General features: G+C 48.2%; 1 protein-coding gene across 4 annotated transcripts; it reads left to right on the top strand.

Moving 5' to 3' along the window:
- Positions 1 to 2,734: 2,734 nt before the first annotated feature.
- On the top strand, positions 2,735 to 12,561 carry CD63 (CD63 molecule). Of its 4 annotated transcripts, none has more exons than XM_029594691.1 (8): positions 2,857 to 2,993; positions 3,326 to 3,413; positions 8,630 to 8,818; positions 9,520 to 9,594; positions 9,991 to 10,086; positions 10,263 to 10,403; positions 11,391 to 11,474; positions 11,909 to 12,561. In XM_029594691.1, exons 2-8 carry the CDS (start codon positions 3,348 to 3,350, stop codon positions 11,972 to 11,974), a joined length of 717 nt encoding a protein of 238 aa, XP_029450551.1. In that variant the 5' UTR covers positions 2,857 to 2,993; positions 3,326 to 3,347; the 3' UTR covers positions 11,975 to 12,561. The 4 variants fall into 4 exon arrangements, with proteins under 4 accessions (XP_029450550.1, XP_029450551.1, XP_029450552.1 ...); XM_029594692.1 differs by lacking the exon at positions 2,857 to 2,993 and adding an exon at positions 3,054 to 3,075; XM_029594690.1 differs by lacking the exon at positions 3,326 to 3,413 and having other exon boundaries at positions 2,735 to 2,993.
- Positions 12,562 to 13,814: the final 1,253 nt, after the last annotated feature.

Here is a 13,814-nt window from a genome sequence, read left to right as displayed (position 1 = left end):
AGCGGGGGCTGGACTGGGCGGCGCCCATCTTCTTTTCTTCGGTCCCCGCCGGCCTCGATTTTAATTTCTTCGGCCCCCGCCGGAGACCAAGAGGGCCGAAGAAATTAAAATTGAGGCCGGCGGGGGCCGAAGAAATTAAAATCGAGGCCGGCGGGGGCCGAAGAAGGGAACACTGGTGCTGCTAACCGCCGCCGGAGACCAGCTGTTCAACCTTGGATCGGAAGGGTGCTTCTGTGTATATGTGAGAAAGGAATGGAGCTTCTGTGTGTGTGTATACGGTATGTATGTGAGAAAGGAATCTGCCAGTTTAAAAAAAAACCTTTTGTGCTGGTAGTGCAACTTTTGAAAAGTTGGATGAAAGATTAAAGTTAGAAAATGTATATTTTTAAATGACTAAGACTGGAATCTTCCCATTTAAAAGGGAAGTTGACTAAGGATGTCTTTCGGTTCCATATCTCTCACATGAATAATCATACGACTGATAGTTTGAAGAAAGACACTTGCTTTATTGACTGAAAGCGTAAAACAAGAGAAGCTGTACAGTGTGGGTGGCTGTCCCTTGGGAGGACAGAACCTGAAGGAAGGGTGTTATTTCGCCTTCTGATAGGAATGTGGTTTTCTTATTTAATGGTTGGGATCATCACTTTCACGTTTAGTAAAAGTGAAAAATGCTGCAAGTCTGAAAGCAAGGTGCTTCTGTGAGTGTAATGTGTATGGAGACTGGGAGGGTGCTTCTGTATGTGTGCAAGAGAGATGGAGCATGTTTTTGGCTGGCTTGTGGCTGTAAGATAGAACATGTGTGTAATTGAGAACTTGTGTGTAAGTGAAATAGAGAGAGCATGTGTGTGATTGAAAGCCTTTGTGTAAGTAAGAGAGAGCGAGAGCATTGTGTGATTGAGAGAGACTGGCCAGAGAGGTGACATGTGTATGTGTGAGACTGATCAGGGAGATGACTGGTATGTGTGTGCTTGTGTGAGTGAGAGAGACTGGTTGGGGAGATGATCGGTGTGTGAGAGACAGAAACTGGTCTTGAGGGTATGACTGGTGTGTGTGTGATAGAGAGAGAGAAGAGATTGGTTGTGGTCCCTAAGGAAGAGGACCATGAGGACAGCTTCAGCAGCTACTGCTGCTTCTGGCGTCGCCTGCAAGGGAAAGGAGTAGGAGAACTGCTGGAGAGGGTAAGTAAAGGTGGCTTTTTAAGTTCATTTTTCTTGATTACCATTTTAATTATTGGGTAGTATATGATGTGTCTGCTGTTTGAAATATTTTATTGATGTTTGGTAAAGGTTTCAAAATTTCCTTGAGTAATTATTGGATATTCTATTCATCAGCTGTTTTGAAATAATTTTATTAGTATGATTTTATAATTATGATTCATGATTTATATATCTTGATTTTATTGATTGTTTCATGAGGAATGGTGACATTTTTGTTTTTCATTGTTGCACTGTATAGAGTCTGGCATGATACGTTTTACAGTTTAGTTTTTGTCTGCACATTTCTATTTATACTTTATGTGGCTTTATTCTGTATATGGTGAGTTTGTGTTCTGCATGCAAAGACTGAGAGGAAGATTTCTTTTAGCATGTGGTTTCTCTGCAGGGATCTGTAGTAGCTTGGCCTGATCTGTTTTCCTGATAGGAGGTGTATTGATATTTTAGATTCTGGTGTAATATTTGTAGTATTCTTTTTCATAGGTGGGGTTGTTATTCTTTGAGTTTTGGCAAATAGTACTGTGTTGATACGGGAGGACCATGCTGAAATATATGGGTGTGTACATATATATGTAAATTATATATGTTAATTATATATGTAAATTATTTTGTATATGTAATTGGGTACCCATGGGCCAGTATGGAGAAAAATCCCCCGGGCCACTATTTTCCCTTAATCCGCCCCTGGTAGGGAAATTACAGTTAATTTGACCTCAGTGGTAGGTTAATTAATGCAGACTACTAAAGGAAAGGATAGTGAAGTATCTTGAATCCTGGGGGTTGCAGGATCCAAGGTGGCATAGTTTTACTAAAGAGAGATCATGCCAAACAAATCTGATCAATTTCTTTGGGTGACCAAAGTTAGATTGGGCTGGGCTCTGGATGTGGTATACCTGGATTGAACTGAGCAGAAGTGAGCCCTGGGGTCGAATTGAGGAGGTGGTTGGGATTCGTGCGCATACTTATCGATTTTAAAAAGAATGTGTTGTAAATTTTCTGGAACAATTTGTGCAGATGTTGTAGCAGATGTAACTTGTGCAGAGTAGATTTGGTGGGATAATTTCAACATGGACGGAAGTGTATAAATCTGCTTTGAAAATTGGTTTAAAGGTTGCCTTTCTTATAAAAACTGTTTGACAAATTGGCTTCTTTATGGGAATAATGCTCAGAAATTTTTGTACAGTGATGTGAAATATATATTCCCGTCTTGTTTATTTTAGTTGTATTACATTGTAATTTTAACAAAGAGCAGAACTGCTGCCTGTTTCGGTTTAGCTGTTAAACTCTTGAGGGAAAAAGACCTGCCTTGTGGCGTCACCAGGTTGGCCTTGCTCTGCCGCCATTGGGTGACGCCCGCAGATCTGCCGTCTTGTGACGTCATTAAGCACTGTGGGAATTCTGCCAGCCGCTCACGCGGCTCCGGATATGCAAATCCAGGGCGCGGCATTCTGAGTGGCGAAGAGGGGAGGGGGGGGGGATTTTTCTGCTTTTCGTCTTCGTTCGGTAAATCTATGGCGACTTCGACTTCTACTCCCCCCTCCTCGCCAGACACAAGCTCTGACGCTACCCCTGGGCCCGGCGGCGCTGACTCACCAGGGGAGAGACGGAATGGGCGGCGCCCGTGGATGTCACGGGTTCTGCATAGCGAACAGCACCAGGTTGGAAGTTGCGGCGCGAGGGGAGGAGATTCGCGTTAAAACTAGCCACGTCCAGGCACAGGCGGGCAGACACCGAACAGCCGAGACTACACAGAGGAGAGAGCGCAGGGCCTGGGACGAGGTGAGCGACGATCGCGCGGGGCGAGGGAGTGAGATTTCGGACGTGGAAAGTTGTTGTTGTCACAGGCGATCTTGCTTTGGGGGTGAGCGGCTCTCTCCCCGCTGCCTTTCCCGGGTGGGGTCTTGGAATCCAGTCCTGCAGGGATTTCCTGCACGTTTCTTGGCCATGGGAGGGGTTGGGAACTGCTTCTGGGGGAGGCCCAGGGCTGGTTTGCTGCAATACTTCCTCCCCACCACCTTGAGTTTAGTATTTAGTTGTAATTGATTCTGCATATCCACGTGGACTAACACGGCAACCAGTGTTTAAACTTTTTAACTTTTTCCCCCCCCTAGGGAGTGAAATAAAGTAAAGAAAATGGCGGTGGAAGGGGGAATGAAGTGCGTGAAGTTTTTGGTGTTTTTCTTCAACTTCATTTTCTGGGTGAGTTCGAAGGGGGGAGGAAGATATAGAAACTACAGCTAAACTAACGTGGTCACCCCACCCCAAAACAAAATCCGATTGGTCACCGGCGCTGTATCTCGACTTCCCCCACCTACAAAACAAACAGCCAAAGCAACGAAATCTGCCCCGGTTGCTGGCTCGCATCCATCTGACAGTTGTCGAATTGCAGAACTCCTACCTCCCAGAAATAGATCCCGGTGTGTGCGCTCGACGTGGGCTCGGATACCTTCCCCGGAAAGCTTTCTTTTGCCGTCTCTGCCGTGGCCTAGCGGCTCGGTGTCATGCGGTGTTTTAGCTGCTGTGTCTGGCGTGCACCTTTGAAATGACTTTTGTCGTCATGAGCTTCTCAGTATTCAAGTGGTGGGGGAGGTGGGGAGTGCAGGGAAAGGAGAAGAATTCTGGACTGCTCCGGAGCTGACTTGAAGCTGCAACTTCTACAGATCCTGGTGAGAGCAGCCCCATGATGACACTTGATCGTGGAGCTCGGAATTACGAGCTCCGTATTTAGTGAAGTGAAGGCATTTGGAGAAGTAGCTTTTTGTAAAATCAGATAACGCAGTGGTTTTTGCCCTGCAGCACTCCCTTTTGCTGGCAGTACGGATGCCCGCCCCCACCAAACCATGTCTCTTCTGAGCCGACGCTGCTTCTGGCTCATTGCAGGAAAAACTCGGAAGTTGCAGCACTAGCTGGCAGTTTCCCAAATGAGAATAAGTAATGAAGTGACATCATGGATGGGGTCTTCCCCCTTCAATCAAGGGTTTTGAAACTGGTGGGGGGGGGGGGGAAATGTAGGGAGAGAGGCCCTCAGCAGCAATGTGATACTGTTATTTGGGGGGGGGGCTGCTTTTCTGGCCTTATGGTTTGTCTCATGTTCCTTGCTGGCTGCTACTGAGCTCTTGTGAGTATGGAAGCAGCCTCTGACCCCTGGCCTGGAGCTTCCTTAGGATGTTCCCCAAAGCTGTAAGGTTATGTGATGAAGGCCCCACACATGCTTTATGGAGCATGGGATGTCAGCAGGTTACAGGAAGGCCTGTCTACTATCTCCACCTGTGAATGTGATGCACCCTTCAAAATACAATATGGAAATTGCTTATCTTCCATTTGCCCCAGCAGCTGTTTACCAATCTGTGACTTGTCCTGACTTTTGTTCAGTTCCTTTTGGTTTTCTTGTCATATGAATAAATCTAGCAGGGAGGGTCTTGGAATTCGCTCTGCACTTGTCTCTCTTCCCTCTTGTTCAGGGACCGTATTTCCCAGGGTGTGACTTGTGTTCCAGGCCTTTCTGGGGTCACACCCTGCTTCTTGTTTGCTCTGGGATTTTACCTCACCCTGCCACTTCATATATTTCCCAGCAGCATGCTCTCCCTCACCTCTTGTCCTCTTTGGGTCTGATTTACTAAAGGGCAGATGCTATAAAAAATGCGGAAAGAGGGCGCTGAAAAGTCAGTGCCCACTTTAATGTGTGCATGGCGCCCGCAAGGGGGGTGCCATGCTATAAGCAAATTAGGGGGTCACTTGCACGCCCCTAGCACTTCCTTGCTAACACGAACCTGCGGCGGCTGCCGGTTACGAAAACCGGTGTCTGTTTTCATTACCGGCTGCCGAGGTTACCGGCATCTGTCTTCCTAACTCGGCGGTCTGCTGAGGCAATTTTTTTTTTATTTAAGAAGTACAGAAAAGCAGTTTTTTCTACTTTTCTGTACTTTTTTTACATGCACTCAGCTATTAACGCCTGCTCCAGGCAGGCGTTAATAGCTGAGAGCTAAATGTGTGTTTGAGATGCACACTTTTTTGAATGCGGAGTGAATGAGTAATAGCCTTATTCACATGCATTTGCATGTGATGAGCGCTATTGCATTCGCTCTGCGTCCAACGCGTGTTAAATAGGCGCTAATCCCCCGACTGCGGGTTATACAGTGCGCTCGGCCCCTAAGGCCGAGCGCACTTAGGCACAGAATTGGGAGAAATATTCTTAGGCCCAGGGATCGTGATTTTAGTTTTGACCCAAAAATAGAGAATTGGGAAGCTGCAGGAGAAAAAAAAAAGTTTCTTGCTATTCTTCCCACTCACAGTCCAAAGAAAATCTGTATTTTCCACAACTTCAGGTTCTCTGCAGGTTATCAGAAGCCTGACAGGATTGTCATTTACCATGGCTAAGTTCCATGACATGTTGGCTAAAAGTGCGTAAAAAGGTATCAGTTCGGTGGAAGCGTGCTTCCATAAAGAGGACCCAGGTTTGATCACCAAGGCTGGAGATGCTGCAGTGGCAGCATTTGTCATCACTGGGGCTGGTGGCAGCCTTAGCTGTCACTCACAGCAGGGATACCAACCAAATGGGTGGAAGCTGTGGTTTGTGGTCCCGGGCCAAAGACCCGTCATGATGACTGGATGGATTTGGGAAAGGGAGTTATAAGAAGTAGGGGAAACCCTTCACATGCATGCACACCTCGTGCAGTTGTGTCTGACGCTTCACGGTACTGTAGCCCAACAGATGCCAGATCTAATTGAGCTGGAAGAGTGGAGGAGCCAGGAGGAAACTGCTGGACCTCTAAAAAGGCAGAAAACTGTATTAAGGACATGTATGCTGGGGCTTCTGCGAGACTGGGCTTTGTGTGTTCTGGGAGTGGTCGGTAGCTGGAAGTCTGCTGCGGTGCTGGGCAGGCAGCTCCAATGTTCTTGGGATAGGAGGGAGGTTTGGGTTCTTCCTGGTCTCTCGTGGGCATCGGAGGGAAGAGCGTGAATGAGCAGTCATGGTGTCTGTGTATCTTGGTTCCACATGGAAGGATCTTGTTCGTTGGCTGGTCGCTCTCCCTGGCAGTCACTTCGCCTGCTGAAGGTTCCCTGACTCTCCTGCCTTTCAATAAAAAGTTTTGAAACTTAAATTCTCCCCCTCTCAAAGCTGTGAAAACTTGACAAATGTAGAAAAAATCTTTGACCTCTTATTTGCATCATCTGGGAAGTGAGAGAAGAGAAGTGAGAAAGCAGGAGTAGCTTCTGAGTTTCCTGTCCTGTGTGTGTCTCAATAAAAATGGTGACTGGAATCTCTCCTGCCATCCTCAGGAACATGCATTCAGTCCCATTCTTTAGGCCCTGAATCCTCTCTTCTGTCTGCAGCTGCCCTTTATATATGTTTAGGCCCACTGTGGGTGAGGGGACCACAGACTGTCTGCAGACACTTTCATATGAGATCTCCATGAATTTTCTCTGTAAAAAGACCACACTGGACAGATACCAAGAAAAGAAAAAATGCCTTCAACTAAAACCTCAATCTTGTTTCCTGTCATTTTTATTCCTTCACCAGCTCTCGTCGGGCAGCCATTTTTTCCAGTTTCTCACCTTTTCAGGCCTTCCCAGCCGGCTCTCAGTAGAGTGCTGCCATCATGCACCATTTTCTCCCACCTTCCTCGCCATATATAGGCCAAGTACCACCCTCCCCTGCCTAGAGAGCCACCTTCAAGACAGCTCTGGCCTGGTACCTCTGTAGCAGCAGACAGGGCCCGTCTGTCGAGTGCGGTCGCTATACCTCTGTCCTTGCTGCTGAATGAAGACTTGTCCCAAACTCGCTCCTGTGTAGCTTCCGCCTTCTCATCCTGCTTGGTCCCTTCTTGTGATGTCTGCTTCTGAATAATTTTGGTTCTGCATAGTGAACTTTATTTTGTGCTCCTGGGGCTACAGCACTCTGTGGGAGGTCAGCAGATCACATGTGGGTCCCATGATCTCCCAAAACTTCCATCCTCCTTGCTAAACTCATCTGATGCAAGCTTCTCCTGTGGGGGGAGGGGTGGAGAGGATCTTCCTCACCATACAGAGGGTGTGGGAAAGATTGGGCTTCCATGGTGTATATAGAATTTTGTAGAGTTGGTGCCATAACCAGTTATTCCTTCTATAAGCAGACCATGTTGTAGCTGTTGGATATGGGATACTGGATGGCACAGATGTCCTGTAGCTATATGTGCTCTTGGCTACAGGACACATGGCAAAATTATGCCCACTCAGGTCCTGTGATTCTAGGTGTTGTCACTCGGCTGCTGGGTGCTCCATGTCAGTAGATCTGGCCCTTTATTCTTAGCTTTCTATTGAGGCTGAGTTTGGTGGTCTTTTTTTTTTTTTTCGGGGGGGGGGGGGGGGGGGGAGGTAGGGAGAGCTGAAGCACCAGTGGTGGAGTCCAGAGAGTGTGCTCTGGGTCTGGGGAGGAGAAGTATGTTGAGTCTGTGTTGGTTTCTGGACTCAGAGGCTGTGAGCACTCCTCCTCTTGAGATTTCATGATAAGGGGGACGGTAAACATCTGTTGTAAGCAAAGCATGTGGGGGAAGGGAGGAATGGAATCTGAAGTCACCTGCTACTTCCCTATACAAGTGCCAGGAGGCTGCAGCCTGGGGCCTAGTGATCATAAGGTGAGAGCATCCAATCTCTCCCTCACCTCCTGTTCTGGCATGCCAGCAGAGCATTCCTAGCACTTATTAAAGCCCTGGCACCTTCCCGGCACTACAGCTCTCTCTTGTGTAAGATCCTCCAGGAGAATGATGGTGGGAGTAAGGTGTGGGCTCTGAGCGGGGTCGGAGGTTTGGCTTCATTCAGGGAAGGCCTGGACTATACTACCTGGCTCTAAGAGCAGTGTCCTGCCCTGTGTCCCCCATGTTCCCTGTCATTGCTGTGAGGGAGAGGTAGCCAATGACCTGGGGGATTGACCTGAGGGGGAGGAGAGGTCAGACATGGGAAAGGGGTTCAAGCCATAAGGAGGGGGGGGGGGGGGGGATTGCTAGGGAGGGCACCAGCAATCTGGAGGGGCCAGACCTTTAGGATGGAAAAATTCTACCAAAAAATTGCATCTGCTAGTAGTGACGTTTTTCCGTACTGCATTATAAATTATTGCTCAGTTAGTGATTATATTGTGTTATCTGAATAGTCTGCAGAATTTTAAGATATTGTGCACAGAACTTTTTTTTTGCACATAATTCCCCAGGGTGTAGGGTGGGGGTGGGAGCTCTTGAGCCACCTGTGCTTTAGAGGGAGGAGGGGGCGGGGCAAACTGGAGCCAGTGGTGTATGTTGGGTGGTGGGGCAGTAGGAGATGGGAGAGAGAAAGGCAGCTGCATGTGTGTGTATGTGTGGGATGGGGGGAGGCCTGGGGATAGAAATGATTGCTATGTGTATGCTCTTAGAATACTATCCTTCTTGTCTCCTCCCTGGCTGTAGCTCTGTGGGCTGGCACTGATTGTCGTCGGGGTCATCGTGCAGGTGAAACTGAACAATTCGATCATAATAAAGAACGCATCGGCCTCTGGCGCACCCATCGTCATCATCATCGTGGGCGTCGTCATCTTCTTCGTCGCCTTCTTTGGCTGCTGTGGAGCCTGGAAGGAGAATTACTGCATGGTGACAACGGTACGGGGCTGGCCCTGGCTGGAGCAGAGGGGCAGGGATGATGGGGGGGGGGGGCATGACCAGAGGGCTAGCCTACTTTTATTGCTGGAAGAATGGATTTTGTGAGAGCTACTGTGGCTCTGAGCAAAACCTCCCCATGGCCCTTCATTCTCTGGACAAGGCGGGGTTTGGCTTTAGTCACTTGAGGATTGTAGAAAGTGTGGTGAATTATGTTTTTTTTTCCAGCTCCGCATCACTGACTTCTCAAGGATTTAGTATGTTTAATTTGTTTTGCTTCATTACTTGTGAAAACTATGTGATAAACATTTATTTTAGCTCTGTGCTAAGCCGCAGCTGGAGCTTCTGGCCCCTCCTCTCTGTTGGTTTGCAGTGTGGGTGCTCCTCTGCTGACAGAGCTAAGGTGGATTAAACTCCCCCCCCCCGGTTGTGTTGAGGTGTTACAATGACATGGATGGTGCCAGGGCCATCGGAGCAGCTCTCTGATGACAAAATCCTCCAGCCTTGACTCGCTGGGGCTCTAGTACACCACCTCGCCGGGGGACTGCTGCCGACTTGTGTATGTTCCCCCATGGGGAGTGATTTGTATTTTTGGGGGAGAGGGGACAAACACCTGGCCTGGGGGGGGGGGGCAGAGGGAGTAGGGGGACACTAGCTCCAGAACAGAAATAAGTTTTCTCTTTGCTTCCCTCTCTCTGCCTTAGTTTGCCATCCTGTTAACCCTGATATTCCTGGTGGAGATTGCAGCTGCCATCGCTGGATACGTGTTTAAGAATAAAGTGAGTTTTTTGAAGTGGTGAATGCTGTGCAGGTTGCGGCAAGGTAACAGAGCTAAATAGTCTCCTTTCTAACAAAGCCATTGTCTCTAGCATGGTCCTACTTGGTCAGGATGTGTGTGTGGGGGGTGGGGTGGGGTGTATTCTATGTGGTGTCATTAGAGCTCAACCTTATGTAATCTAGAGCATGAGGTAGGGTCTTGCCACCAAGACGGTGTCGGCAGGTCACAGGCACCCTCACTATTAGCATTTTAGGACACATCCCATTGTGCACCTGATGTGTCGAACGCTGGTGCTAAGTGTGTGTGTGTGTGTGTGTGATTTTTATTTATTAATTTTATTAGGTCTTGTATGTGGGTGCTAAGACTTAAGACCTGTTTCTTTCTCTCTCCCCACCAGGTGAATGATTTTTTCCGGCAGTCTTTTGTAGAAGGTATGGCAAAGTACAACACCACAATAGAAGTGAAGGAAGCTCTGGATGGCCTTCAGAGGGATGTGAGTTAGAACTGGGGGTGGTTCTTGGGGGGGGGGGGGGGGGGGGGAGGTTTTGTTTTTAACGTCCCATCCCCTCTTTCTGAAGTTTGTGGGGATGAAAGGGAGCCGTAGCAGTTTGTCTGATGCTATTCTTGTCCTGTCTTCTTCCCCCCCCCCCCCCCCCCTCCTTGAACCAGTTTAAATGCTGTGGGGAAAATGGTTCTACTGACTGGGCCAATTATGCCCCCTTCAATAAAAGCGGCGGTGTCCCTGATTCTTGCTGCCAAAATGAGACGGCGGGCTGCGGGAAAGCTTCACCTCCCCTTATCAACACGGAAGTGAGTATCAACTGGAGAGGTGGCGGGGGGGGGGGTATGCTATGGGGGGGGGGGAGAATATTGTGGGAAGGGCCATAGCAGCTGAGGAGACATCGTCTATTTTCTTTAACAAACGTTAACTCAAGTCTTTCTGAAGATGAAGAGATTCTTTTACTTCCTGATTTCTACTGTCACTCGAGCAGTGAGCTGAAAGTTAGCTTTTTTTTTTTTCTCCCCATTCATTTAATCCTTTTTTCTTTTAATATTTTTAAAAGTCATTATTGAAGTGTGGTTATTGTCCTTCCTTCCTTTCCCTCTCTTCTCTGCCGTGTCATTTAACAACCCCCCCCCCCCCCCCCAAAGCTCTATACATGGCCACTACTGCTCCACATGGTGTCAGTAGCTGCAGGAGTAGGCAGGAAATGTCAGTTATGCTGCTTTGACGAGTAATGGACCCCACAGGAGAAGCTGGGAAGAGAACAAGTGCTTCCTGCCTGCCACGGTGGCTGCTAGCAGCTTAAATGTCTAAACCTGGATAGCTCTTAAATGGCCAACTGGACATGTTGAAAAGGGACATACTTCAAAGGCATATGTGTGTAGTCCTTGGGGGGGGGGGGGGTGCGGTTGCAGGAGGGAATTGTGATCCTTGAGGGCAATACCTAGTGGCTGGTTTGAGGCCCACGGTACAGGAGTTCTGGTGCATGGCTCCCGGCCTCAGAACTCAGTGGGTGCACAAGGGGGTGGGGGTTATCTATTGAAGTAGGTAAAAATATTCCTGAGTAGTTGCAGACGAAGGCACTGGTTCCAATTTGAGTTGGAGGAAAAGAGGAACCGTTGGTTCCCCACCTCCTTCAGTCACCAAAAGGGGAGGGGGCAGATTCAGGAGAATCTGGACATTAGGAACTCTGGTCCTGGACTACATGGTAGAAACTCTGCCATGGGAGAGGGCGGAGGACAGGTTTGCTTTTTTTTTTTTTTTTTTAACCTGCTTTTTGTTGCTGTACCCAGGGCTGCGTGGAGAAGATCAACACCTGGATAAAGAATAATGTGGTGGTCATAGCTGGGGTGGCATTGGGCATCGCGTTCTTGGAGGTAATGTGACTGCTGCGTGTGTGCTTTCCCTTCTGTTGGGGGGGGGGGGGGGGAGAGGGGAGGAGAGACAGGGCAGGGAGTAGGTGGTGTATTTGTGGCTAAGGAAGGTGCTGACTCAGGTTGTCAGACAAGCTGCCTTCCCTTTTACTCTTGCTAGTAGTCGGTGGCTAATTCTTGGAGCTGTTTGAACAGGGAGAGGACCAAGCTCTCTGATCTTTGTGATACACGTTCACCCTTCTGAACTCTCGCCGGTGGCGCTCTAGAAGTGCGAATGCTGCTGATCTGTGGTTTCTAGGAGCTGGCAGGCTGACTGGCAGAACCCTGGGAACCTCAGAGCAGTGGAAGGTTTTGTGGGAGGGATACTTTATTCTTCTTCCTCCTGCTCCTCCTGGGCTTCTGAGCTCTCCTCTGATCACCACTTTCTCTTTCTGCAGCTCCTGGGCATCGTATTCGCCTGTTGCCTAATGAAGGGGATCCGCAGTGGATATGAAGTCATGTAACACTTTGGTCAGGCTGCGGCAGTAGATAAATGACGACTATCTTCCCTCTTGTGGCAAGGAAGGAGTGATACCACAAGCGGCATGTCCCTGCCAAGCCCAGAGACACTTCAGTCACCTTTCTTTTTCCTTTTTATTTTTTGTCTTATTTGGTTTCTGCTCTTCTTCCTGTGGCTCCAGGAAAGACTTCTGGGGATCAGGAGTAGAAAGATACTTTTTTTTTTTTTTTTTTTTTTTTTTGCTTCTTTCTCTTCACATTTTCTGCCTTAAAATATAGAAGTTGAAAGAAGTATAAATGCATCAGCCAGGTGCTTATATCCCTAATGCTCAGAGCGGCATGTCTTTTAGTATGTGGGAGGGGTTTTGGGGGGGGGGGGGGGGAAGGTGCACACGTATAACCAAAGTCTGCTCGCCTTTGGGAGCATAGTTTTTCAGTGCTCATTTTGAATTCTATGGATATCAGTCAAAATAGATTTTCAGTGAATGTTAGTGAGAAATATTTCAGTAAACACTCCCCTCCCTCCCCCCCCCCCCCCCCATTTATACTGAAAACATACAGCCTGTATAATAAAGACCAAGTGACGTTCCTAGCCAGGCTCCTCTCTGCTTCCTGTGGTAACCTCTGTGCGGTTGATTGGGGGGGGCGGGGCAAGGCCAGTGAATGCAGTGCTCTCTTGCTAGAGGTTGTGGGGGTGGGGATGTCCAGGACAGCACGTGGATCAGACGTTCCCTTGACACAAGAGAACTTCCTTCATAGGACAGTTGTTGGACTTGCAGTACAATCTTCTTCTTACGAAGCCACGTCCATGGTGCAGGAGGCCCTGCATACTACGTAGCTGCTCTCCTAGCTACCTAGGTCCATTGGGAGGAGGGGGGAGAGGGGGAATGCACTGGTGCACCCATAGATGTAAGAAGCCCCTCCTACAGGGATGAGGGGATTGCATGGTAACTTCATAAGCCAAAATCATGTTGACGCTTTCCTTCACTGACACCCCCCCCCCCAGCTTGCTTCTGCTATCGTGCTCTGCCCTGGCCGTGCAAGGGAGGAAGGTGAGAAGCATCTGAGATGGGCACAAGACTGGCTACTACTATCTCTATATTTCTACAATCATTTTCCGCTCTGAAGGTCCCAGGTAGTCATTTGGCTTTAAGTAGGCACAGAGTGATAGTAACTGTCTGTTTAGGCCTGGGGATTTGTGTGTGTGATGTGTGTGTGTGTGTGTGTGTTTGTTTGTGTGTGTGTGTGGGGGGGGGGGGGCGCTGTGATTCACCAACGGGCTTTGAAACTGTATTGGTTGGGAGGGAAGGTAATACTGGCTGGCAGATGTGGAGAAAATGCTATGTCTTTCCTGGCTGTTTTATCGTACCTGAATTATGCATGAGGTTGGTTAATAAGTGATGAGGATCTCTGGGGGGACTGCCAGCGACATGCTGTTCAGTTAATATTGAATGAGGCTTGAATGGTTTCTGTAGTTAAGTCCTAGAATTAACTCTTTGGGAGCCCCACATTCTAGAACTGCTTTGATCTGGTGTCATGGGGGATTATTTATAACTTGGGGCCTTGAGTTTGTTAGTGTGTGAGGTGCTGTATTTGTTTTGCTTTTTCATTGAGTGTTCATCACAAAAGCACTTCCTGTCTCGCTTGCTTTGATGGGGAAAGTGCGTGCAGGGTTGTTGGCCTGTTTTGAAAAAGTGAGCAGTGGGGGTTGTGTTTTCCTTTCATTCTGCAGAGTCTAGCCGTAGATGCAATATATTTTTTTTTTTTTTTTGTCTCCTTTCCATGGATTATGTAGAGAGCAGTTAGTCCAGTAGAAGAAGGTAGATTTTGTGAATCTCCTCTTCC

The sequence above is a fragment of the Rhinatrema bivittatum genome, chromosome 3 (genome assembly GCF_901001135.1).
Source record: "Rhinatrema bivittatum chromosome 3, aRhiBiv1.1, whole genome shotgun sequence".
Classification (NCBI taxonomy): Eukaryota; Metazoa; Chordata; class Amphibia; order Gymnophiona; family Rhinatrematidae; genus Rhinatrema; species Rhinatrema bivittatum.
The sequence above is the reverse complement of the archived record's forward strand: the minus strand, read 5'-3'. Positions and strand labels throughout refer to the sequence as shown.